The 26,929-nt window shown below is 39.9% G+C and overlaps 2 protein-coding genes across 2 annotated transcripts in view; both read right to left on the minus strand.

The window, feature by feature from the left end:
- Window positions 1-64: 64 nt before the first annotated feature.
- On the minus strand, window positions 65-2,680 carry LOC141015532 (ADP-ribosylation factor-like protein 14). Its single transcript, XM_073489655.1, has 2 exons — window positions 2,304-2,680; window positions 65-957 (listed from the first exon to the last, which is right to left on the minus strand). Exons 1-2 carry the CDS (start codon window positions 2,616-2,618, stop codon window positions 649-651), a joined length of 624 nt encoding a protein of 207 aa, XP_073345756.1. The 5' UTR covers window positions 2,619-2,680; the 3' UTR covers window positions 65-648.
- Window positions 2,681-4,867: 2,187 nt separating this feature from the next.
- ppm1lb (protein phosphatase, Mg2+/Mn2+ dependent, 1Lb) overlaps window positions 4,868-26,929 on the minus strand; it is a 54,776-nt gene continuing 32,714 nt past the window's right edge. Inside the window, exons 2-4 of the mRNA XM_073489641.1 lie at window positions 22,639-22,855; window positions 10,570-10,731; window positions 4,868-7,883 (exon numbers count right to left, since the gene is read on the minus strand). Coding sequence (XP_073345742.1) covers window positions 7,543-7,883; window positions 10,570-10,731; window positions 22,639-22,855 — 720 coding nt within the window. The 3' untranslated portion in view covers window positions 4,868-7,542. The remainder of the gene's footprint in view (window positions 7,884-10,569; window positions 10,732-22,638; window positions 22,856-26,929) is intronic.

Raw genomic sequence — 26,929 nt, forward strand, 5'->3', positions numbered from 1 at the left:
GAATATTGTACTAAAAACACAATAACTTTAGAGGATACACATTTGATTTGACTAACAACTTTATTTCATTGTAACAAAAAGACAAAACAGTAGTGAAACAGGACCAGCATGACCCTCAAAACAGATTCAACAGACGTGCTTTAGACACGTTTGACCTTCATTCGGTTTAACACATTGTGAGACGACACTGGCAGTGTTTTCCAAATAAATACAGTGGCAATGAAAAAGTAAGCACATAACAAGAAATCTTTATATTTTATAAAGAAATAAAGAAAACGGATCATTCACGACTGAGAACATTTCTCTGAGCCACAGCAAGTTGACCAAACAAACAGTCAGTTATCCAGTTACAGCATGTTTCTATATCAGATTGTCTCGAGCGACTCACATCAACCTCGGCTGTTTTCTCAAAATAATCCACATAATCCAAAATTACCCACAACCTCCTGATGGGTTATCACCGTGGTTCAAAGACACTTTGTCTTCACCAGGACTGAGTGAAAGTTCTCTCTGCCACAGAGATTAAAGCTGTGATCACATCATCCCTTTTGTCATCGCCTCCTCATCTGATCTTGTCACAATGAGGCCGTCACACAGGCAGGTGAGAGGCAATCCTACACACCGTATGAATGAATGAATATTCATCTCTCATCGGTTGCAGAGCAGAACTTGCTTCACCGCTGTGAAACTAAAGCCCTTTGACCTCATCTTAACCTTGATGTCCTCTTGAGTCTGTTTCAACGGAGTCTTCATCAGATAGACTGTCCTCCTGAAACCTTCCTCTAGTCCCATGCCGGTGGTGGCTGAGCAGGGCTGGATGAACCACGCCCGGCCCTCGCACACTCTCCTCAGGTCCAGTTTCAGGCAGAGAGCTTCTGGGCTGAGAGCTCCCTGAAGGTCCTGTTTGTTGGCGAGGACCACGAGAGGAACTCCTCTGAGACTCTCGTACCTCAGGACCTGATAAACAGAAAACAAAGTGAATAACAAGTGAATTAAGTTTTTGCAGTGAGTGAATCTGTCCACTGCTTTAAGGTACTGTGTTTGCTACACATCCCATGAGGGGAGCACTTTAAATTAACTCTTTTTAGAAGGAATTAGTGTAAACACACACACTATATGGTTTATAACACGCTGTAATGCAGTATTAAACAGAGATAAGGACATTTTTAGTTTTTATTAATGTAATTGTGTATAATGACGCCTCCTACTGGTAAAAACAAAAGGAATGAGTGATTGAAACAGTTAAATTAAATGTCATGTATTTATTTATTATATTGCTTCATTTATTTAATTAAGCATGTATTCATTTATATATTTATATTTCACTATACAGGGCAAATGAGTATCTTGATGAGGGACATGATGTCCTGCTGAAAGCTCGGGCTGAAACTGACTAAGTGCTATTTCAGAGCTCAAGAACGATGCCTTCAAGGTCAACGTGTCGTCGTGAGTTCTGATGAGTTTTAGATAACATGGTTGTATTTTTTCATTATTTTTTAAACCTGCGCCAAGGATATTTCTCTTTCATTTTCATCATCATTTTATTCAGTTTGTTTGATCTCATTTTATTCTGGACTTGTAAATGATCTTGACCTCAATTTGTCTTCCTGATTAAATAAAGTATTATACGATGTGTTCATGTGTATAATCATGACATGTGATTACAGCTGTATTATACAGTGTTATCAATCATTCATTTAAAATTTTATACAGACTTACAGAGTTATAGTTGTTACTTTTTCACACCAAGGACCCCATCTGGTAAGCAAAATAATCATACATCCTGTCATTGTGTTACTTATGGATGGAGTTATAGTGACCTCTGGGTTACCAAGTAAAGCAGACTATTACATTTGAGTTGTACAAGCTAAAAAAAGTTTTAACGACTTGAAATTATTAGTCTGCTATACTATGTAAATTTGAGGTAATTGGTTTCCTCGATTTCCTTCGAGATCACTTTGTCAGATTTTACAGTGTGGTAACCCTCCAGATCCCAATTTGGGAACCGCTGCCATAAGCTGTTTATTAAAGCTCCACTCCAGACATGTAAAAGTGCTCTGCTTTGAATAAAATTTGGCGTTTGAATTGGTTACTACCCAGTGAAATAATATTTAAATCACTGCATCTCCCTCACTAAAAACACCCAGCATCTTTGCACAATGCAAATATTTTCCATTTCAAAAGTCTCCTGCTTCCCAAGTTTACCTCTGTGTATGTGCAGTGGACATTTTTTAATTTGATTGGCTTCCAATTCAAACAAGTTATGACGTCAGTATTAAATGTTAAATGTACTCAAAAGTTACCCGATGAAGTTCCTTGCGTGCCTCGTCCAGCCTCTTCTGGTCCCAGCTGTCCACCACAAACACCAGTCCGGCTGTGTCAGTGTAGTGATGCCTCCAGTGGGGCCTCATCTTCTTCTGGCCCCCGATGTCCCACACTGTCAGGCCCGGGCTGCTCCTGTCTGTCTCTAGCGTCTCCACGTTGAAGCCCACGGTAGGCACGGTCACCACGCTCTCGTTGTACTTCAGTTTGTAGAGCAGGGTAGTTTTTCCTGATCCGTCCAGGCCCAGCATCAGGACCTGTGCTTGTTTCTGAGACTTGGATCCATGCATACCCATGTCTATATATATACAAAAAACTCTGGCTTCTTCCTCTCGTATGACTGTGTAAACTGAGTTGTGTGCAGCCAGTGGCTCCCTCTGTACTGCTTTATCTGTAGGCTCAGTGTGTCTGGTCTGCTCTGTGTGTCAGTATGCTCTATGTATACACAGTCAGAGCGAGCCCTCCCCCCTCTGTTGTGATGGGATTCCTTCTGTCCCTGCGTCGCTTTCAGTAAAGCTATTTATATCCAAAGTGACGGTGCAAACTTAGTTCTCCGGTTACCAAATCACAGTGAGCGGAGTCACATCACACCTGCCCCGGATCATCATACACACTAGCAGTCAGGAAGTCCATGTTTGGTTTAACGGGAGGATTGTGTTTCTTTCTGGTTGTGTAGCCAACAGCGATGACGTCACAGGGACATTCAAGCGGAGGATTACTCGCCCTGGCTGATGGGAAGTTTCTGGTAGTTTCATTACTAGTAGTAGTAGTAGGTTCAGTCATTGCACTAATGTTGTCCTACAGGACGACTGGATAATATGATCGACATGACTGTCACATTTGGTACAATAACAAAAAGTTGTATTTCTAAAATACACAAGTGTGTACTGATGTGTTTGTGTACGACCACTTAAACTTGTTGACAGGACCGCAGGCTGGTTAATAGCTTACATTTCTGCGTGTGTGTCACTGGTTGTTATAACTATATTCAATTTTGTTAGGTGGGATTCAGACTAATGTTTAATGATTATATGATTAAGCTGATGAGAGAATCATAATGTCAATAATAAATTCTAGTCCTCACATAAAACTTATGGGGAGACACTACGAATGAAAACACAATTTTTGTTCAATTCATGTACTGGCCACTTTTAAGATTATAAATATATAATATTAATATTATAATTGTTCTTCTTTCAGACCAGCGTCTGTAGGAAATGTCCAAAATACACATTTAGGTGTTTATTTTTGTTCAGATTTCTGTTTTGGGCATCTATGCAAATTATCACTAGATAGCTTCCTTTGCATATTTAAAGCAACATTATGTAGAAATTGTCATTTTGTGTGATTTGGCGCCCCCCACAGTTTCTGAGTGCAACACCACTGTGGTAAACACAAATCCCAGGTCTGTAACAGTTTGTCAGATTTAATGTAGGTGCTGACTACAAACAAAACTCATTACATCATAACAATGTTATGTGTTAAAACTTGTATCTTGAAGTAAACATGTGTGTTACGCTGTGATCCTACCCTCTCACTGAAGTTACATAGTGCAGAAACAAGTGATGGGGGGCAGAGTGGCTGAGACAGAGACACCATTCACCCTGTGGACACTGAACCATCAACATGATTTAGAAGCTAATGTTGCTTTAACTAGACAATGCCTCATATTCATATCTAAACATACATTTTTTTAGAAAACTTAAAAAAATAATTGTAATGTAAGTAATCAATTGGGGCACTTTGAAGGTGTTATCTATTAGTTAAAATCTTACCCTGTTCAACTAGAGTCCTCCTGTGGACCATCTTCTAATCACCCAGCAGGTGGCGGAGACGGACTGAGGCTGAACACTGTTTGGTTTCAGATGATGGATCTCTTTTGCTGCATTTTCTCTTTTAAAGCAGGAGAAATAAATCATGGTAGAGAACAACATCTCATGATATTTAAATGTTCAAGCTTTAGATATGAGATAATGACTCCCAGGATATTCACTATGAAGTTTTCTTTCTTCTGTTTTTTTATGTCTACGTTAATGACTCAAAGCTATATCTGTATCAAGGTTATTATAGCTAACTCAAACTAAGCTAAAAGCTAAAACTAAAAAAAACATTTCAGTTAACGGATAAAAATACAAACTAGACTTCAGAACAAAACAAAATAAAATATTGTGATTACACAGCTAAACATGATAATAAAAATACAGAAATTGTGTTTTTGTTTGGTCACATTTGTCAGCACGAGTATGAGGAGGCGTTGGTGCATATGTTTAGTGAGACTGAGTCGTGTTTGTTTTGTAATACCCGACAAATAACCTGCATATTATCCTACACATCAAAAAACTAATACTCAAAACTAATGAAAACTCAACTTAAACTAAACATTTTTAAACAATAAAAAATGAGCAAACCCACTGTGGAACTAAAACTAAACTGAACTCAAAATAAAAAACAAACCCTAACCCTAACCCTTACCTATATAAATGACCTCTGATGTACTGATATTTGATTTTCTTTAAAAAAGAAAACAGGCACAGAGAAAATGAACTGATCATTTATCATTTTATTGTTACCTTTTTGATTTACATCTTAAAATCTCAGAATTCTTTTTTTTATTTTTTACAGTTTATTAAAGTCAACAAAAACAAGTACAAATGCCACATAAACATTCTGTAACGTACATTATTACGGAAGAATGTGAACTGAAAAAGCACAAACAGTTTTATCTGTTATATATCTCTGAAGTTAAACAATCCAGGAACAGGCGCGTTGCGTTCTTCATTGCTGTATAAACAGTGGAGGGTTGATACTAACATGAGGACAGTATGTACATTCATCTTACAACGTCATGTCTCTCGGAGACTTCTCTCAATGATTCCACATGTGAGTTAACAAGATGTGACTCTGAGGCCGTGCAGTGTGCGTGGTATGATCGACTGCGTTACATTAAAAAAATCAAGTTGTTTGGCAGCAGACTTCATAACAGGAAATGGACAGTTAAAAAATAAGGCAACAATAACACATTTCATTCAAAAGGCTTGTTACATTTTGAGTTACAGTTCAAGGAAATGTGATATATGATCTGTATCAGGATGTTTTCTCTCCGTGAAGGTGACATTAATAGATGACATTGTAACAGCGGATGGTTAATTTCAATATATTTATACATCTCATGACGGCTGTAGTAAACGATAATGTAAGAAAGGCCAGATAAAGGAAGAGCATGTCAAAATGTAGAAAATGATAGAGGTTGTAAATTCTTAAATATGAGCATTTAGATTATGATGTGACAAGTCTAAATTAGTGGTCAGTGTTGTTACATCACAGCCTAGTCGCCAGAATAAAATGTTTGCATTGTGTGTTTCTGCAAACCACGAATACGTCAAATTTGTACATACCATATCAACACTTTTAAGTGCTGCGCCATTTCATGCTCGCATTACATGTATATGAGCTGACTTCATGTCAGGTGGCAGAGGTGATGGTGGTGGCGAGCAAGAGACCACTGTTTGAGGCAGCATTTCAACATTTGTAAGTGTGAAACCACTGTAGAGTTTTAACATTTGAAAGCGTGAAAAAACTGTTTTGTTGTTTGTAAGCTTGAAAACACAGGATATTTTTTAACATCCGTTAGCGTGAGACCACAGATAATGTGAAACCACTAAAAAAATTTAACATTTGAAAGCACGAGACCACTGAATAGCTTCAACATTTGTACACTTGAAACTACTAGACAGTTTTAACATTTGAAAGCGTTAAATAACTGGAAATCTTTAACATTTGAGAGCAAGAAAATCACTGAATAGTTTCAACATTTGTTAGCGTGAAACCACTAGATATTTTTAAGGAGACATCAGGACATTATCCAGCTGTATTTGTGGCAAAAAATGTATTTGTGACGAGATGTAGAGACAATGTCCGAACATAATCTGGCAATAGAATTGAAAACTGAACCTAAAGAAACGTTAAGTTGCAAAATAAAGAAATGTAAAGTTTTCACTTATCTGTGGTTTGCAACATTTACTCTGGCGACTGGGTTGTACATCATCAGATAACGTGATCAACCTCATTATTTAAAAAATAACAGTTAAGAGTCATAATGAGATCATTTTCGGGGATATTGCTTTAAAACGTGGTATTACATTTTACACGTGAGATTTGGTTACACTTTGATAACCCGCTGCGTTATCTAACTGTTATTACATTATCACATGGATGCTGATACGTTGGGGCTTGGCGGCGCAGCAGAACAGATCAAACAAGATTCGGCATCAAAAAGTCTTAAAATGTATCAACAATCAAAACAAAAATGAGATGTTGTCAGCACATGAAAACTAACAGCAGTCATTTTAAGTGAACTAAGACTTTCAACAGCTATACTTAGAGATGGGATGACGCAGGAATCCGCACGTTCAGCAAGTATGATATGACACTGCAGTAAATTCTCTCTCTGTACAATATGAATAGTGATATTTGGACAAGCATATGTATATTATAATTTGTGTATTTCATGTATAAAGGGAATAAATTCATCTTAATGATTTGCACCAGTGTCATGAATCTGATCCAGGAAAACATGTTGAACGACAGCCTTTCACTCTGTAGACGTCAATACAGCTAAATGATGTGGAAACAGAGTTTGTAAAATGAAAAATATAAATTTAGTGGTCACACAGACATTGAGTGAAAGACAACACGCTTGAAATAATGCAGAAGTGGAACTCCATGCTATCTTGTATACTTAAAATTTCTCTTTATTGGCTAGACAATGGATTGGACGTTAATGTGACACTTGTGAGGAAGTTTATCACACAAAGACTTCTATCACTCACACACACACACACACACACACACACACACACACACACACACACACACACACAAACATACAAGTGTGTGCAGACTCACAGCTGCACAGAGCTAAATCTGTTTATTTGCATAACGGTGCCCCAGCTCGTATTACGGTGTCTGAACGATATGGCAAAGCCTAAATGAAAGAATTTTCTTACATGTGTCACTTTGTCAGCAGTAACAGTAGAGGAGGGAGTGATGGGCTGTGGGGTTTGATGCACTGAAGGGGTTAACTTCTGTAAATATCTGTGATAGAAATAGTTCTCGCTCAAAAAGTTGCAGGCTCTGTTTTTAAATCTTCCATCTTAAGCCTATTTTATTCTTACTTATATTCAAACATAATATAGATACTGTGCGTGGCAAACGGGCCGTCTACTGCTCGCTGGCCTTGCCTTTAAACTTGACCACCATGACGGTGATGTTGTCAGGGCAACCACGATAGAAGGACTGGAGGACGATGCTCTTGGCGCCGAAATGTGGCTCGTCCAGTCGCTCTCGGATGAAGCGAACCGCCTCCTCGTTGCTGAAGGTATCCCACAGGCCATCCGATGCCAGGATCATGAACTCCGGCTGCAGCTTGTCCAGGTCAAACGACATGATGTCGGGATCGGAGACGACCACGTTGAGGTTCTTCAGGGGGTAATCGCCCAGAGAACGGGACATGGCCAAGATGCCCTGGACACGCCACGAGCCATTGAAGCTGATGAACCCGCCTGAGAAGGAAGACAGAGGGGAAATGTTTGGATAAGTAGTGGGAAGTGAAACATAAAGACAGAGCAAGACAAAGGTGAAGGGAAAAGTAGAGAAACAGATGTTTTCCTCGTTACTGCCATCAAACTGAGATAAAAGAAGATTTTTTGTTCCTCTGAACCAGCTGGCACAACTTCTATTCATTTTTCATCAACTAAGAGACGTCAAAGTGCAAACAATAATATGGATTGGTGCCACCAACGTGTTTCCACTCAGTGTTCACCGTTCATGCTCATGGAACAAATTGTTTATGTTGGACACATTTCAATTCATGTCACATCCTGCGAATACAGCTGCGTGTCCTCTGTGGCTCCAACAGATTTACAGGCAGGGAATTGTACTGGAAATGACTGGATAAGATGAAGACTTCCATACTAGGTCAGGCTGCCTTCCTAGCTCCTTGTGAGCGAGTTCTGGACCAGCATTTTAAAAAACGCTGAGGTGAAGAGTTCAGGCTATAAAAAATCCCATTATGTGTAACTATCTATAAACTGCACTTAAGTTAGCTACAATCCCCACATTCCCAGAAAAAAGCAGAGAGGACTTGGCCTCTGTGTCCTCAGTAGAAGATACTTCAGATACTACTGCCTCTTTAGGCTTGACATAATTGTTGGGAAAGTGTTTTGTATAAATGACAATAAATTAGACGTGACCTAATTTCTCTCTTAAGCACTTGCTGGTTAACTTCTGCTGAGGGCAGTAGTTAAGCTAATAAATGCATTAATTAGCAAACATTCCTGCCCTCACATTATCATTAGACGGCATTTATTTGTCTTCATGTAAACAATAGTGTGTATTTATTTTCTAACCCTCTGTTCACCGTGAGCGCAGTGTTGAAGCTGATTGAAAATGCAATAACAACATTATTTTTGTACTTGAGCCATAGACTGCAATCACTAGAATTACAAATAAGTATGATTATAAACACCTGAGACAATTATACCATTAATAAATGATTTCAAACAATCCATAATATCACACAAACACTACTTCTTAAAGCGATTCTGGAGTCTCGTTCCTTTTGCTTTGTGTTGGTATTCGAACCAAAAGCGTCAGTATTCTCTGAGACTCAACAAACAACCTTCTTTCTACAGAACTGCCGGTCCTACCTTTAAGATACAGAAAAAAATACTAGTCAGGTAATGCAAAATAAGTATCTATATCAACAACAACAACAACAACAAATTCCATATCAGATTTTCAAGTTCGGATCTACAGTAAGTCTCATATACTAACAGGAAATAATCCTCATAATCCAAAAAAACAAACGTGCTGCTGCCGTCTGCCAAAAGATACAGACGCATCCGCAGCTTCTTTCCTCAGGCTGAGCCTCCTTCAGTCATCCTCAACACCCACGACTTGAATAGCTTATTTTTGTTCCTTGATTAATATTCATTTATTCATTGGACTTTATAGTTTGTTTTCTTTGTGTGTGTGTAGCTCAGAGAATTACGACAGAAATGATATTATACAATTTTGTGTTGCATAATGACAATTCAATTAATCTCGAAGTTACAGAATTCATTATCACTGAAGAAATATTATGGAGTTTGTCTTACACTTTATATTTAATATTTTATTCACTGTATGCTGTGGCTCTAATGATTTACTGTTGATCTAATTTGGGGCGTTATTATATTAATTATTGATGGTAAAGTTGTCTCAAGTGTTTGTGATTTTACTTTTGTATTGACTGGTTGTTGCAGTCTGTGGCTGCAACAACTTTTATCAAGTGTGTCTGGTGAGTTTTTTTTTTCTTCCTTTTCTTTGTTCAGTGCATTGACACTTAAATTAGCATTTAAGAGTTACAAACATTTAAAGAAAATCTGGTTTCCCTCATTAATATGTAAATTTATACAGCAAGGAGCTCCAAAATCTAATCAGACCATCAGCACTACCCTCTGGAGCCTGTGGAGCAGGTATGGAGTTTCTATCATTAATTGTTCTTGAGTGTCTGTTTACAAGAATGTGTCGCAGAGAGACAAACACTGCCATAAAAAAAAAAAAAATGCCTCCCATTGAGAGAGCACTATTGTATAAGTAGTTTTTTATTCGTATTCTAGCGGTATATGAGGGTTTATGATTAAAACATTAGGTAGCCACTCTCACTGAAGGTCACTATAAACAGTCGGGAATCTCAGCATCTGCAATGTCATAATTGCGAGCATGTTACATGAATAGGTTAACAGCAACATAATGCAAACTAAATCTATGAGTTTTCTTCCATTACCCAATTAGACCATTAGATGGAGATGCTGGGCCGTCCTGATGGTGACCACACCATCATCTGGCAACCAGCCATCAAACTCTGCTCAGCACAGAGACTATGCAGATACGGTAGGAGGGAGAATTATGTCTACAAATACACCTTAAACACTGTGCACTGTCTGGTTGCATTTGATAACATGCTGCTTTAGAAGCAGACTGTGTTATCAGTCAGCAGGGTTTGATGTCAGCCTGAGCTCAGAGACAGAAGATGTGAAAGAAAGGATAACGATGCTCAGCTTTGATCATAAGAAGACTTATTTTATGCTTTCAAGACAACAATCTGAGTTGTGGTGTTCCCTGAAGTTTTAACTTAAGCCTTGTTCTGCAGCACATAATCAGCTGAGAAAAGTGTGCCGGTCTGGACTGCAGCTGTTCGCTCACCAGCCTTCTTGATCCTCTTGCGTTCTTTCAGCTGGTAAGGTTTGTGGTCGTGCGATAGAGGGATGGCGTTGCCGTCTTTATCGCAAAGGACTCCGCGCGAGTCCCCGACGTTGGCCACCGTCAACTCCTTATCAGACAGCAGGGCCACCAGACATGTAGTGCCTGAAACAGATGGAGGAGAGAGGAGAACAGCAGGGGGCCAGAGGAAGACAAGAAGGTGCAGGAGAAGGTGGGGGAGAAAGAAGTGTAATGTAGTTAATTATCTGGGAATAAACTGAGAAACAAATATAACCAGGATAATCCAGCACATCAAATACCTGACAAATCATACAGCAAGACTGGCCTTCGTTGAAGTAAATGCTAATGTTAGCACACTAACAGCTCATATGACAATACTAACATGCTGATATTTACCAGGTATCATGTTTACCATGTTCACAATCTTAGTTTAGTGTGTTAACATGCTTACATTTGCTGATTAGCTCTAAACACAGAGTACACCTGAGGCTATGTCTTCAGTTTTGCTAGTCTGGGAACCAGATGAATCTGCCAAGCTCATGTTTTATTTGCTCTGGCAGTTGTGTCTGGGCCCCCTCGTGTTTAGACACATGTTCCAGGTGACTTCCACCTGACCTGCACCTCGTCCAGCCAATCACAACCGTTAATCGTGATTTGGGTATGGGTGTCGTTCGCTCTCCTGCCGCTCAACACAAAGAGGTTTTTAAAAATAGCAGAACTTTAAGAGGAGAGGTTGTGTGAGTTGGTGAGAATTTTTAAACATCTGTATGATGTTATTTCGCCCGGGCACAGAGACAAACTGTTACTACAGAAGAGCTGGGAGGAGTCTGGATGGGAATTAGTGTGAGTTGGACGGTGATGAAGAAAGAAGGGGAGGTCTGTGCGAGACGGATTTCACTCTGAAAGACGCCCTCTAGTGGCTGCATTGCTTAACATCCATGCTAAAATGAAGGACATGTGGAAGTATGTGGGCAGTGGCGGGTATATTGTCTGAAATGGATGTAAAGGGAGCATAAATTAGCCTGTATTCGAAGAGGTGGAGCTCGAACTGTCTCACTAAGGTATGCTGTGTCAAGTCGAGTTGTTTTGAATGCACCAGTTATTCATTTTTAACACGTCATGTAAAATCACACACTTATGCCTTTTTTCTCTTGTGGTTATGACTATCCCATCCAGTGCTGATCAATTCTATGTTAGTATTCTGTTTAGCTGTAAAGTGAGAACGTTTGTGACCAGGCTGCCGTTTGTTTTCTACTTGAAAATGGACCAAGAATCGCCCGACTTGAATGTGTCACTCAGTGCTATAACTCACATTTTGTTGCTCAGATTCGGCTACAGCACTTCCAGAGGCATTCTGTTCTCAGCCCGTCATTAACGCCGCTTGATAATCAGATTAACACGCATTTGGGAATTAGTCTGGTGTTGCCAGGCTACAGTTTTACAGGTATTTGGTTATAAGCCAAAGGAGTGGACAATAATACCTTGATGGGATGATGGCACTAGATGAAAAGTCACAGGATGAACAAAGTTATTAGAGTTCATCCTGAGGTAGCAATCCATCCAATAGTCTTTGAGGCTTTTCACTAAAAACTTTGCATGTCAACTCGTGGTGGCGCTAGAGGAAAAGTCATACAGATTTATCCTCAGGGGGACATAAATCTGTAGAAAACTCAAGTACAATCCATCGGATAATTGTTGATATATTTCAGTCCAGACCAAAGTGGTGGAACAACAGACAGACTGACATTGGCATCCATAAAGCCTTTGTGCCAGCGAGGCTATAAAAATCCAATACTGCCATGAAACAGTCTGTGACGGCTGACAAACTCACCGTTCACATCGTCGTATCACCCAACCCTAAATGACAACAACCTTAATTAAAAACTCCAGTAATCTAAGACAAGACGAGAAAACTTTTTTTTTTCAAGATGCACAACACGCTACACTTCCAATACACACACGTTCGCCCTGCACTAAAGTGAAACACATGAAGCTATGTGCAAACTCTTTGAAGAAACTTCTCTTCCTTGTACCACTCTCCAAAACGCTTTCATTTCTTCTCCCTCCTTCCTCTCTTTGTTTAGCTTCCCAGCCAGGCAGAACAGAGTCTGGACTCTGAATCTGAGGCCTATTGTGTGAGATCCAAAGTCCTGTAGAGAAAGCACAGATCTGCCTTTTTGGCCATCTGCTCAAACAGAGAAAAGACAAAACTGAGGAGAGAATGAGGGGAACAGTGGAGAGGTAAAAAGAGAAGAAGCAGGGGGTCCTACTGGCCTGGTCCACCCGAGCAGAGGCAGAGAGAGAAAGAGAGAGTTGGAGGATACATGGAGGGAGACGGGAAAATGGGACACACAGTGGAGACGTTCTCAGGAGGTAAAGGCTAAAACAAAGCTGGTTTAAATGCCATCGCAAGAAAGTGGATGACCTACTACCTTTTGAGACTTAACTTTAAAGTTCCACATCCTGGTGTGATGTGGACTGAATTAAATACATTTGTCACTCCATAAAGGCTTCATCCATTCAGTTCACATCTACTCTGTCCTACCCAATGCAGTCAGTGAGTGCTTACATGCACATTAATATCCTGGTTTCAAGTCTTATCCCATTTTTGATCATATTCGGGATACAGCGTTCACATGGAACATGAAAAACCTGGATATTAATCCCTGTAAACATGATCATAACAGTATCCGGGGTTCCTACACCTGTTACAAAGTCCAATTCAAGCACATCATATCCTTTATAACTCTCCTGAGCCAATTTAAAACAATTTACAGTACGATGAAGAATGCTGTTACAAGCGATTTCAAGCATTTTATCTTGAAAACACCACGTTTCAAGGATTTCCAGCACCTGTATGAACATTAGGTATCCAGGTTTCTGATCGTCTGCCTGTTTGATCTCTCACTATCTCAACCGTTGTTCTGTATGTTCATAAACCAGGATGAGGCGTTTACATGCCTCAGTATCCTGGTGTTTTCTGTCGGAGTACTCCAGGTAGCATGTCCAGGGATAAGGCTTGGTCCAGGTTTCTGTACCAGGATATGAGGTCTACATTCATTGTAAAACTGTAAAACACTTTGACTTGACTTCACATGTGCAAAACATAACCAGGATACTAGAGCGCGTAAACACGCAGCAGTGGATTCAGATGAAATGAAGCATAAGAGTTGAGGAGGGCTGGAGAGCTTTGAGAAGGCAGAGACACAAGGAAAGAAAGAGAAAGGAGATTACTTCTCAGCGGGACAATGATTTTATTATTCCCATTCAAAGCTTTGGGTGAGAAAAAGTGAAAATTGGGCAAGGAAATAAATATGAGAAAGAGCAGCAGCTGGAAGCGAGGCTAAAGATGAATGAAGTGAATATTGATGCCACTTAATTGTAAACGACTTACTAAATCTTTCATGCAGTTTGTGAAAAATCCATTTCTATTAGTTTCATCATTGTATGCATCTATAATCCTGCTGCTAGTGCCTATAGCTGCCGCTGCACTGTGCCATGCTGTCCAGCTAATTATCCATATCTGGTTCCCATGGCGATACAGATAATGGACTGAGGTGCCTTGCTAGCACACCCTTCTCCAATTAGCCCAGCCATGCCACGCACACGTTCAGCATTCCCTATTAAAATGGCACTGCGGCCTGCGTGCACCCTGTCCTCATGCTAATTATTGGCTTAGCTCGGCCAGGCACACCTTCAACAGTCCAATAAGATTAACATCTCAGACCCGGTTAGTCCCCGACTCCAATTTATATCATTGCACTGATTCACTCTCTCGTAGCTCGCGAAGACTCTGTGTTTGTGCTCTCAATAACTCTGCAGACTACAAGTGTCCATACAGCACCAGAATATATCTCATGGATTTATGCTCTTCTCCAAGCTGCTTGGCATTTAGGTGAAAAATGTGAGGGCAGGACTGCCAACACCTAGCTCACCCCGGCTCATTGTCTCCTTCAGAGCCTTTCTAAAAAACACTACCTGCCCATTAGTCCACCCACAATATCAGATTTTTCCTCTCAGGGCTGCCTACCTGTCTTACTGTACTTGGCCTCCTTGGACTTTCACCATTAACATTTAAAGCAATGCTATTTTTAGCATTTTGTTCTGTATAAAGCATTTTGAAGTCTGTGCAACTCTCTACATTTTCATACTATGTCCCAATGAAGCTTTAAACAGTGTCTGCTTTCTATGATGCATAGTTCTGTATCCCATTCATTATTTTCTATCCTAAGGAACTAGCTGCCTCGGCCTTTATGGGGCCATGTGTGAGATTTTTCTGTGTACTATTTGTATTTGAACCACCCAATCATTTCCTTTGATTGTTTCTTGTTCCTTTCCAATTTTTATTTTGCAAAACAAAAGAGTAGATAAATGTTTCAGTCATATCTTGGCAAAGCATGTGATGGGGGTTATGGCAACACTGACAAAGTCCACTTAATGGGTCAGGAAGCGGTTTAAGGAAGTACTCCACCAGTTTAGCTTTGCACTACTATTAAATTGTGTTTAAAATAAGGATTACAATCAGCAGCAGAAACAGATATTCGCTTTTTTAATTCACTGCATTTTCTTTTTATCGAAACCTGGTGCCTAGACTAACCACGATGCGACCTGACCAGCTCAGTCTCGGGCTGAATTCAAATGTCCACCCCCTGGTCTGATCGTTTTTAATTGGATTTATTTTATTATGATAACAAACATGCCAGGGGGACCAAAGGTTGTAGAAAATAAATCAAAATAAAACACAAAAAGGATTCAAATAATTATCTTGTAAAGCTGACAAGAGTCTTAACAGCAAAAAATATTGTTTGATATAAGCAGTCAGCTCCAAAAAGCTCGCCTTTTTTGTTTCTGAATTTGGATTTTTGAATATAAAATTTGGTCGGAATATAGTTACAAGCAAATTGATCACATAGAACTGTGAACATCGTTTTGTTTTTTTGGGCCCCATGAAGACTACAACCCCAGCAGACTCTCTGCAGGAAGTCCACTTGAGGCCGCTTGTGGACTGGATGAACTGTGGGTTTGGACAGCCCTCAGCATTCGCAGACTTTCCAGGAACGAGCCTGTAAGAGTGGTAAAGTCTGAACATTTGGATTGAGCCTCATATTAGGGTGTGTTGTGGTGGTACGGGCTAATGTAGCCTCGACCTGCTAGCCTCAAACAGAGATGACGAGCAGGCTATGCTCACTTCTCTTAACTCCACATCTCCAGAATTTTTCTTTGTCAAACTCGTAGTCTTCAGAACAAACACACGCTGACTTAAGTGACATCTCTTGTATCAAATAACCAGACTTCCTCTGGAGCCACAAAGGCTTTACAACTATTTTCAGATATTCAGTAGTATTCCCTAAGACCTGTAAGTCGGTGGATTTCCCTTTTAAGATAATAAATCTCCTTTCTCTTCAGTGGATGCAGAGAAATAAAGAGTTTTGTGCCTTTAGTCCTCTAATACTTTAACTTAAAACAGAAAAATCTTGGGTTTTTCATGCAGACAGTCAAAGCTATTTAAATCCAACATCAAACTTGCAAAGACTTCAAACTTGCTTGAGATAATGGATAATTCATCACAAAGAAAAACTCACCATCTTAACGATGTAATGGTCCTGCAGTCATGCAGAGAGCACGAACTACTTTAAAAAGTCTCCTTGTCAAGTTCAGAGAACTGTCTCAGGCATTGGAAATTTAAAATTCAGCTGCCAAAAACCACTGCTGTGTTGTTATATGACAAGAACTGTCATTTCTCAGATGTCAGAGCCTGTCAAACATGTTTGATGAACATTATGTTCAGGTCACTAGGCTACATGTTTCCTGTTCACTTTTGTGTATAATACACATTCTTAGAGATTTAAAACGGGAAAATATTTGAAATTTATTTTAAATATCTTCTTTAGTTTTCTTTGATTTGACTTAACTAGATTTCAAGAAGCATTTTGTCTTTTTGTATCCTGCAGACACACGTTGTCTATCTATAGATCTACAGTTCGTCCAAGTCCTACACTTAACTACCGTAAATCAGGACCAAGAATAGAGCCTGATCCAATGTACAAGATCAACAAGGCAGCAAGGCACTTTATTGATTGGTTGCTGTCAGTTTGACCCATTTTCGACCCTGTATTGTTCGCCCACCTTCACATCTGGGATGTATTTCACAGCTGGGTACACCGGCTATGAGCTTGAAGAAACAGTCACAGACCCACAGATCTTACCTGGAAGAGTCACCTCCCCTTCTAGCTCCACAATCAGCTGCAGGCCAAAGCTAAGATCATTTTTCAGTGTGCAAAAGAGAATCAAAGCATTTTATAAGAATCATTCTGACCTGAGAAGCTTGGAGTTTGACACAAAGAGCAGAGGAAGGGCTCACTAAGCGTGGAACGAGTAACTATGGTGATTGAGAATTAATGTCGGACAGTTTGATAACATTAACAAAAGGAAAAAAGGAGCTCGAGACCAGTTTGTGTACATAACTCGGGCTTGTAAGTCCAGCGTGGGTGTCAGTATTTGGTGCCACCACGGTTCAAATGTTGTATTCCGCTCAACAAACAAAGTGGAATCTAAAAGAGGAAACACTGCAGAGTTTGAACAAACTGCTGCGAACGTACTCGGTGTGAACAAACATTTAGTTAAAGGGGAATGGAATGTAAAGCGCTTTTTCTAAGTACTCAGACACTTCACAGAGAAAAACAATAATCCAACATCGTTTGAGTCAGAACAGAAGAAATGACTCATAAAGCAATCATGAACAATGATGTCAACATTCAGCTAAAAGTAATCAGAAAACAAATACAAAGCTTGGAAGAGTTAAAAAAAAAAAGAAAAAAGGGATGTTTTGAGAATGTTTATATTGTCTGTAGAGCCTGGTGAACATTTTTAACTAAGGAAGAGGCAAATAGTTCTAGCAACTGGTTATTTTCCATTACGAGCTTTGCTTCCAACGATTATGAAAACAAGTCAAATCAAGTTAAAACGATTATTGTGCCACATTCTTTGTCTCTAAGATGCTCTCATTTGGTCTGAAAATATTAAATCTTAAATCTTCATTTATCATATCATTACCTCCACCAAGGAGGTTATGTTTTCACCCGTGTCCACTTGTTTGTTGGTTTGTCAGCAGGATTACACAAAAACTACTGAATGGATTTCCACAAAACTTGGTTTAAGGATGGGACTCGGCCCAGAATAGACCCCATTAACTTGTGGTGCAGATCCGGATAAAGGGACGAATCCAGAAAGGTTTTTTCACTGTATTTTACATTGCAAGATAGGGCTTTTTTTTTTTTTACATTTTCATTAATTCCTCAGGGAATAATGCAAGGGTTAAAAACATCAGGCACATTTATGTGTCTGGCATCTGAGTGAGAACAATTTGATGCAGATCCTAGATCTGGTGATCTTAGTTATGGGTGGTTTAAAATTTAGAGTGATGCAGGGCTATAAAGTTTAATATTGGATTAAGCTAGATTGATGCACCCTGAGTACCATTCTAGTTATACTATTATTATAATTATAATGTTTATTTTTTATTTGCTTCTAGGTTGGAATATATTTAATGTCTACTGTTAAAAGGACTGTGTATTTTTTAAAGTTCAATAACAGCATGATGTCCTCAACGTCAAGTGAGTAAAACATTTCCTCCCTTTTGGCACATAATTGATTTCTGAAATGTTCTGGCTGTTCAGCCTTTTGACAAATTGACATTGAAATGATGCTGAGTGTGTTTTAATGTTGCGGTCTGTGTTAAGAGGTCTCAGTCTCTGAGCACTCTCTGTTTTATGTCACCTGTCTATAAAACATAAAACGCTTAATGATGTGGTAAATTAATACCTTAACCAGGATGTGTAATTCCTGCTTTATTTAGACGGATATTCTTCTGTTCTGGAAGAAGAAGGTGGTGCACAAAATGTTTTCCCCCAAAATAAATCTGCACATAAATCCACAAACTCTCCTCATCTTAACTGTTCCTAACCTTCAATTTTCAAGTCAGAACCCTTTAGACATGGCGACATTTTCTGCCTGCTCGCTAAAAGTAACTACTGATTATTTGTCCAAGGCACTACTGGACACTTTTGTGCGCTTGCGTGGGAGTGCAGAGACACGTCACACTGCTACATAAAGGTTAGAGCTACCAGAATACCACACCGCATTAAGGAGACTGTTTCCATAATACACTGTAAGCTCCTGGCCATTCCATCAAAGTCCCATCTCCCTTATCTTTCTTTCAAGCGCTTTTGTTCTCTGATAAACAACAGAGGGATGAACGAACAGGGGGATAAATCTGATACGCTGCTGTCCTGGGGACTGGGAGCTGAATTGAGACTGTATCTCTCCATTTTCCCGTCTCTTCCCTCCATGCCAGCCTAATTTAGGTCCTGATGGGGACAAAGAGCAGGGAGCTGTGCACCCTAAATGGTCCGATTGTTGAATGAGATACAGGGACAAGAATGCACAACAATTACCTGATCAGCAGACACCCACCACAAGAGATGCTGACAATAAAGCTAGGACAAATGCTGCAACAAATTCAATCCCTGAATGTCTAATGCTTGGATAGACACCACAGGAGGTTTTTCATTGTAATGGAGCTTGGCTGTGAGTTTATCTACAACCTTAGTTTTAGCCCTTCTTGCTGCACTGTCCAAATAAAGGATGATAGAAACATAGAGGGATAAGAAGAGGATATCGACAGATCTTTTGGGGCCCAGATGCAACAGGTCACGTAGCTTAAGAACAGTAGTAGGCAGAGGGATCAGGCAGAGAGATTTACTTGGTGGCTGTTTTGAGAGCAACATAGATCAGGAAGCCGATGCTTTATCTGCAGCTGAGGAAGCAGCGAAGGAGGGGAAGATGGGGATGAAAGAGGATGAAGAGGTCGAGAGCAGGTGAGCGTAACAAAAGGTGCAGCGTATAAACCTTTTCTGTTTGGAAGTAATCGTTTGTTGCCTGCGGACTGGGCGCTCCAGCTCTGGAGATTTTAATTCTCCTCTTCAGCGATCAGTGTATCATATGACCCATCATTCTCCAGAGGACGTGAGGCCCTCTCAAAGGCCCTTTCATACCAATGACCCCTTCACCAACTTTCATGCGAGTCACATGGCTGCTGTCTGTGCACATTTCCATTGAGGTTACACACTGTTCAGACTTGTAATACATAGGAATTCATGAGGCAAGGGAAACAAGAATGTAGCAGCTTACAATTAGATTACAACTGGGGTCTTACTTTTTGCGATTTTGCCCTACATTTCTATTGGCTATGACGACAATGAACTCACCAAAGTAACTGCTGAGATCTGGGAACACAACGACACAGCTGCAACAAAGTCAGCCGGTGCAAGAAACAATTATCAGACAGTCTAAACCAATATGTAACATTTACACATTAAAATGTCGTGTTCATACATCATCCTAAATGTTTCCAACAACATTCAACTGAGAGAAATCTGTAGTTTTACTCAAGGCAACAGTGTGTTTAGTTATTTACCTGTCGTCATAGCTTTCGGGAAACAGCAGATGTGAATGTGACTCAGTTTACCTCATCCTGTCAGAAAGATTTTATTTGGCAATGGTGGTTGTTTAAATATGAAGACAATAACTCTGATGATCCCACGCTACTACACATTGTCTTCAGCTACGTCTCTTGTTTTCATCGTTTTGACTGAAATTACATACAGGGCAATTTAAAGCAGGGCCTCTGATGGCCTAAGGGGGTTAGGGCGGCGAACATGAAGCATAACATCTTCACTTTGTAGCCAACCAGTGACCTTTGCGATGCCATCAATATATCTCTTCCTTCATTTCATGTCAGCTTTTTTCTCTGAACTCTCTAATAAAGGCAGCGTGTGAACATCTGAAGTGTCGACTCATTACACTGAAAAACTGTGTGTGCACAACTGAGGTATGGTGAGTCAACCACAAACTAGGACAGTCTGTAAACCGTGAAGGATGTTCGCACTGAGTAGTTTGAGTAATAATTTTACTGTTCACCCTAGTTTTTTTTTTCTTTTTAGACATACGTTATCTGGATATTTGTTAAAAATCTGTACGATTTTCTGACCACAAGGCCTAAGATACAGCCTAAAATGCTGGAACTGGAAGTTTATTAGCCCCAAAATGGGACCCTGCTACCTCCGAGCAGCGTCCCACACACCTGTATGCAACTAAATTGATTTTATACTGCACAAGAAACCAATACCCATAAATAGCAAGCATGTCAGCAGGTTTACATTTGTTGATATTCATGTTCTTTTTCAGTTTTGACTCAGTGGTTCCCAAATGAGGCAAGTGAGGCAAGTCCAGGTGTGCCATGGGATTTTCTTACAACCGCACATTATTTTCACAACACAGACACACACGCACACTCTCTCTTTGTTTTCAGTTCACCTCATTTTAAGTGTTGGGACCTGCCTGGTTTAAATGCATGTTGCTGCTATGACGCAATTTAACAAAGCTTCAAATTAATTCTTGAATCATTCTGTTAATATTAGTATTAAAAAAATAAACGTGTACAGAGTGATTAGATAACACGTTATAGAGGCTATTCTGCATTTTGATTACAGGTGTGCCTTGAGCACAAAACGTTTGAAAACTAGAACTAGATAATAAAAGAAAGTTCTATGGAATTAATTCTCTTTATGTATCAGTTCATGTGTCAAACTTGATAGCAATCATATCACATCCTCACAGGCTTATGTTATATTTATATAAACATGCAAACACACGTTTTTCAAATGCACTGGTGTCAGATCAGTGCTCAGAATCATACCGCGAAAGAAAAAGATTGAATTGGAGCATCTCTACTGACGACTACTTTTTCTTGCATTATATACACAATAATGAGATTATTATCTTTGGGTATGATGGCCCAAGCCTTGAAGCTAAAACCCAGACTGCTTCCTTTAAGAAATGACAACCCTGTACATCTCCATCAAGTTACTCCATAAATGAAAACCTTTCCGCTGCGACGTCATTGCTCCCATCTTTTCTCAGCTTCTCACTCGACTTAGTTTAATCAGGTGCACCAGAAGGAAAAGTGACCCTCCCCCAGGAACCTTGAATTCTTCAGTTTGCAGCATGTCACTCCAGTTAGTCCATGTAATCATCTCATAATCTGTATTTCAACTGTCTCCTGTGCACATTCAATAAGCCAATAATGTTTCTTCCAATCACAATCACCAGTGTTATCGTGTGGTCTTGACCTCCTTTGATGCATTTTTCTATACCTATGGTATGAATGTAAAATGAATAAAGGTGGATGAAAAGCACATGCAACTCATTACTCTGCTCTCTCTCACTGTTACTGCTTCTCTGATGTCTACAGAACAAAGTCAATATGTTTATGAATGAAGCCCATATGTCTCCACATCGCACATGATTCTGCTGCGGGACTTTTTGTTCTCTCCCTCCTCCTCTCCCCTAAAAGGTTTGTTTTGGTTCAGAATCAGATCGGCCTTTTTCATCACCCTTTGTATCCATGTTCTCATTCTTTTCACCCTTTGAACGTCCCGCTTTCTCTTTGTCCCCTTCCTGTCTTCCCTCAGCATTTCCCATTTACTGTTCTCCCTTCATTTTGCTTGTCCCTCGTTCCCCTTCTGCTGTACAGCTCTCACCAGCAAAATGTCCTCCTTCCACACATACATCCTTCCCTCTGACCCCTCTCCTACCTCTTTCCATCCATCACGCTCTCTCTCTTGCGTCACCCCTCCCCTCCCTGCCTCCCTCCAGAGATAATTACTACAAGCCTTGTGAAGATCAGCTTGTATTTAAACAGCTGAATAAGCAAGGCCTGGGGCTGCTGACAGTCACTATTCAACAATAGTCAAGTAAACCGAAGTAGAGTAGGAAGTCACAGTTTGCGTGCGGCATTAAAGGAGACATTTGAAAACATCTCCGCCGGACTTACTGGTGCTTTGTTATTGTGTCCCCAGCAATGAGCAACACTCAAGGGTAAAATCCATCTGTATGTGACCTCTGTCCTTGTGGCCACAAATACAAGCACCGATACCAAATGCACACTTTCAGATCTGATTGGGGGGATATTAACTAACTGTAAACACAGACCTGCTTCGTTGTAAGTGGCGGAGAGCTTGTCCAGCATTTCTCTGTCCAGCGTCATGATCTGCTGCTCCAGGATGGAAGGGTAGGACAGGCCGCCTCGCTCCTTTTTTTCTTCTTTCTCCTTGTCTTTTTCTCTGTCTCGCTCTTTCTCTCGTTCATATGTCAGCAGTTGCTGGCGGAGAGCCTCGGGCAGGTGGGCCTTGGCGAAGTCAGCAGCAGCCTGATAATGGAGAGCAGAGGGAGGCAAGAAATGTTAGATGACTGCAGATTAACATTAGTTTGGTACAAAAACACGAAATATATTCCGATGTGTTTTACTTTAAAACTGAGCGGGTTCAAGCAGTAGCATGGATACCGCCAGCAACATAAATTAATCAACAATAAGCGTGATAACTGAATAATCGTTTGTTGGATTTAAAAACCAAAATGGCAATTATTCTCTAGTTTCACCTTCTCAAATATTGAGGATTTGCTGATAAATGCATCTTTTATATATTTAGAAATACGAAAGTTTTAATATTTCAAAAACAACTGCGGTATTGAGTCGCCAGTTAACCAACCTGCATGTCTTTCGACTGTGGAAGGAAGCTCGAGCATCTATAAACGTGCACACACACAAACTCACAGTACATTCAGCAAGTGACACACACAGCAGGCTACAGTGGCAGTAACCTGCTTGTCCTTTCTGCCTTGCCGACGCAGATAAATCACAGATAAACAAAGATAAAGAAAGAAAAAGTGCACCGCCAGTCAAACCCACACAAGCTCACACTCACACCCCGCTGTGGGCTAGAGCTGAGCCAGAGAAACTATCTTCACCTCTATCCATTTTATTCTGAGGGTAACACCAACCAAACCTTTTCTACACATTCCCTGCTGCTGTTTCAAGGCAAACAATGCCTCCCTCCACTGGCTCGGAGCCAAACTGGGAAGATGAGCCAGTCCAAGGTCACGGAGTTCACAAAAGTTTCAAGTACAAATGTCAGATAATATTCTGCTGACATGATCTGCAGCATCCCAGATTCATTCAGATCATATTTCATACACTTGTAGGACACAATTGCAGCAATTAAAAGGAGTGGATAAAGAAAACAGAGTGCAGGAATGAAAAAGTTTGCAATTTCCTGGCTGGCAGAATATACTGGTTTGAGGTCATATGACAGAGACCCATAGATGAACCATATGTCTCCTGTGTGTCCCCATTTAGCTCTCTCTCCTATCTATACCTCCCTCTGTTTCTCTCTCCATCTATATCTCGCTCTGCTCTGGGAAATTACTTTCAAGGACTCAGATAACCCTGCCTCCTCCGCTTCGTCTCTACACATGAAAACAACTCATCCACTCCTCTCTTGTTATATCGTGTCAGTGTTATTGAAGCTTTCCTCTGCGAGCTCACTCTGTCACTCTCACCCAATCTTCTCCAGTGAAACCCAAACACTTTCAGTTTTCCATTATCTCTGCCTCCATGGTGATGCTCAGTCCAAAGTCACCATGGATCTTTCCGACACGTCCTTTCTCTTGTCTGAAGGAGATCACAGTTGACATACCGTCACCCTGCGGTTACCATGCAGGAAACAGGAGTCATAAACTGAGTTCAAAGGTCACAAAGACTTTTGTCTGCCAGGGTTATACTGTGCCAATTACCGAGCAGTTTAATTATCTGCCTGTCAGTCCTTCACAATGAGCTGGGCTCACAAAACCTTTTTCAAGCTACATTCCTCCAAAGCATTTCACTGAACATGCACGTGTTGGCAACAATCAGTCTTTGAGACCAGTGGTGGAAGGTGACTCAGTACGTTTTCTCAAACTTCTGAGGTACTTCTACTTTACTTGAGTATTTGAATCTCATGTCACTTTATACTTATATTTTGCCACAATTCAGAGGGAAAGATAGCATTTTTTTTTTTACTTCACTACATTTATCTGACAGCTTTAGCCAATAAATACAAATTCAGATTTTTGCACATAAAACAAGTACAGCCTAATGACAGAAAATCAATTGTTAACTTTCATCATCCTTTAATTATTTTTCATGCAGACAGACTGTCCAACTTTCACAAATGTTTCGGTAGTAGACTTATCGGGCAAACTAATTAACTAACTTTGAAAATAAATGTATTTTTGCAAGTTAGACAGTGTGTGGGAGTTTGGAAAAATGTCAACTCCAGTATCTCAAAGTCAAAGGTGAAGTCTTGTTTGGTCAGTCCAACGCCAAAATATATTCATTTTTAAATGATATAAACAGAAAAGCTGCAAATCTTTAAGTTTTAGAGGCTGAAATCAGAGTTTTCTGCCTTTACTCTAACAATCAATCTATTATCAAAATTGTTGCAGATTATTATTATTTATTTTTTTGTTCCATTGTTTGATTAGTCGACTCATTGTTGCAGCTGTAGTTGTAGTCCGACACAAAATAGATCAACATTTATTTCACCTCAATCAACTACAACAATCAACTACAACAATTGCAGGGGAATTTTCATGATTATACACACAGAACTTCATTTTTGAATCATTTTCACTCAGGACTTTTACTTGTAACAGAGTACTTCTACAGTGTGGTATTTGTACTTTTACTTAAGCAGAAAATCTGAATACTTCCTCCATCACTGTTTGAGACAGCGTGACTGCATGCGAGTCTTCACTTGGGAACAGCACACAGCCTTGACAGAACTGAAAGTGGAGGCTAAGTCTTGATTATCTGACAATCTAACCTGCTGGCTAACCAGATCGACACATCGAACACCTGGCTGCAACATCTGCACTGGCTTAGAGGATGAAAGGAGAAGAAGGGTGGATGAGGGAGGGATAGCAGGGATGGATGGGGATGAGGACTGTGCGATAGAGGGATGAAGACAAGACGGCAAGGATCAGGGAGAGTAATGCATGAGGGAACAAAATGGAGGATGAGATTAGTGGTTGGCATAAGTGCACAAGGGAGGAATGCAGGAAGAGCTGAAGGATGAGCTGTTTTTAATGGGAGATTTAGTGACCCCTCTATGTCTCCTTCAGAAAGAATAAAAGTTTCAGTCATAAAAACACTGTTTTATCACAACTAGTGCTCCAGTGTGTCTTTAATGTCTGTATAACCATTATAAAGAGTCACCAAACCAAATTACACGTAATGTAAGAAAGTTAGGAGACATATCTCCAGTATGTTCCAACTTATTGGCAGGTTATTGCTTCATTTTGAGCCATATTGCAAGATCTGTAACTGGCCAATATTCAGCTCCATTTTGTTCTCCATCAAAATTGCCAAGGGATAGATACTCCACAATGTTCACCAGCTAGTTGGGAACTTTGTCTGTCTGCTGTTTGTTGCTGTCCTCTGGCTGTTGAACTTTTTCACTGAATATAACTTTTTACTGCTGTTGAAAATGACACTGATGAGAGAACTAGAGAATGAAGTGAGAATGTTCTGTTTTTTGTCACTATGAGCATTGATTTTCATTATTAATCTGTGAATTGTTTTTTTTTTCTAGTCAACCGATTGTTTAGTTTATAAAATAAGGAAAATAGAAAGGTTTTGACTGATTCTAAAATCCAGAGATATTCGATTTAAACTGATATAAATCATTTAGTTAAACTGGAACTAGTTGTTTGCCTTTTTTGCTTGATGCTTGACTTAAAAAAGTATCTTCTAATTAAACTGGGCTTTCTTTGCAGTAGAAAGATGCATTTTTTTTTTTCAAAATTGCTGCTACATCATCTTAGAAAACAGAGAAAAGGGTTTGTGTATTCCCTTTTGCTCAATCCTACAACAACCAGAATATACACCAATAAACTCTCCCGCTCAGGGGTGATGTTCTGCAGGTTGGGCGGTGCTTGGTTTTGGCTGATCGAAATCATCAGTGACTCATTGCGAGCAAAATAGCAAATAAAACATTTGCATCCCTTGTGAAGAAAAAGTTACATCTTGGCTTCGCGTGGAGTTCAACATTGCTGAACTTGTGTGAATGTGGTTGACCACTCAAATGGACTACAAACCAGCAAACAGAGTCCCTCACATCCTGCACTGGCCTATTCATTGCCTGCATTCTCGTATGTGTGACCATATCCTGAAACGGGAAACAATATGGAGATCATCTGATAACATATGATCTCATATAACAGCTAATCAGTACACTAAAATATGTTACTAAAAACGTTTTAGGTGAGAAATAGAGAATTTTGATTCACATTTGATCAAAAGGCTGCTGGCAACATGGAGGGAAGTTGTTTAGCATTGGTTATTTGCATAGGCTACCCACATGGTAAAGATACACAGCTGGTTGGAAATCGTCCTTGGTGCCCC

Source organism: Pagrus major, chromosome 2, assembly GCF_040436345.1.
Source record: "Pagrus major chromosome 2, Pma_NU_1.0".
In the NCBI taxonomy this organism is placed as follows: Eukaryota; Metazoa; Chordata; class Actinopteri; order Spariformes; family Sparidae; genus Pagrus; species Pagrus major.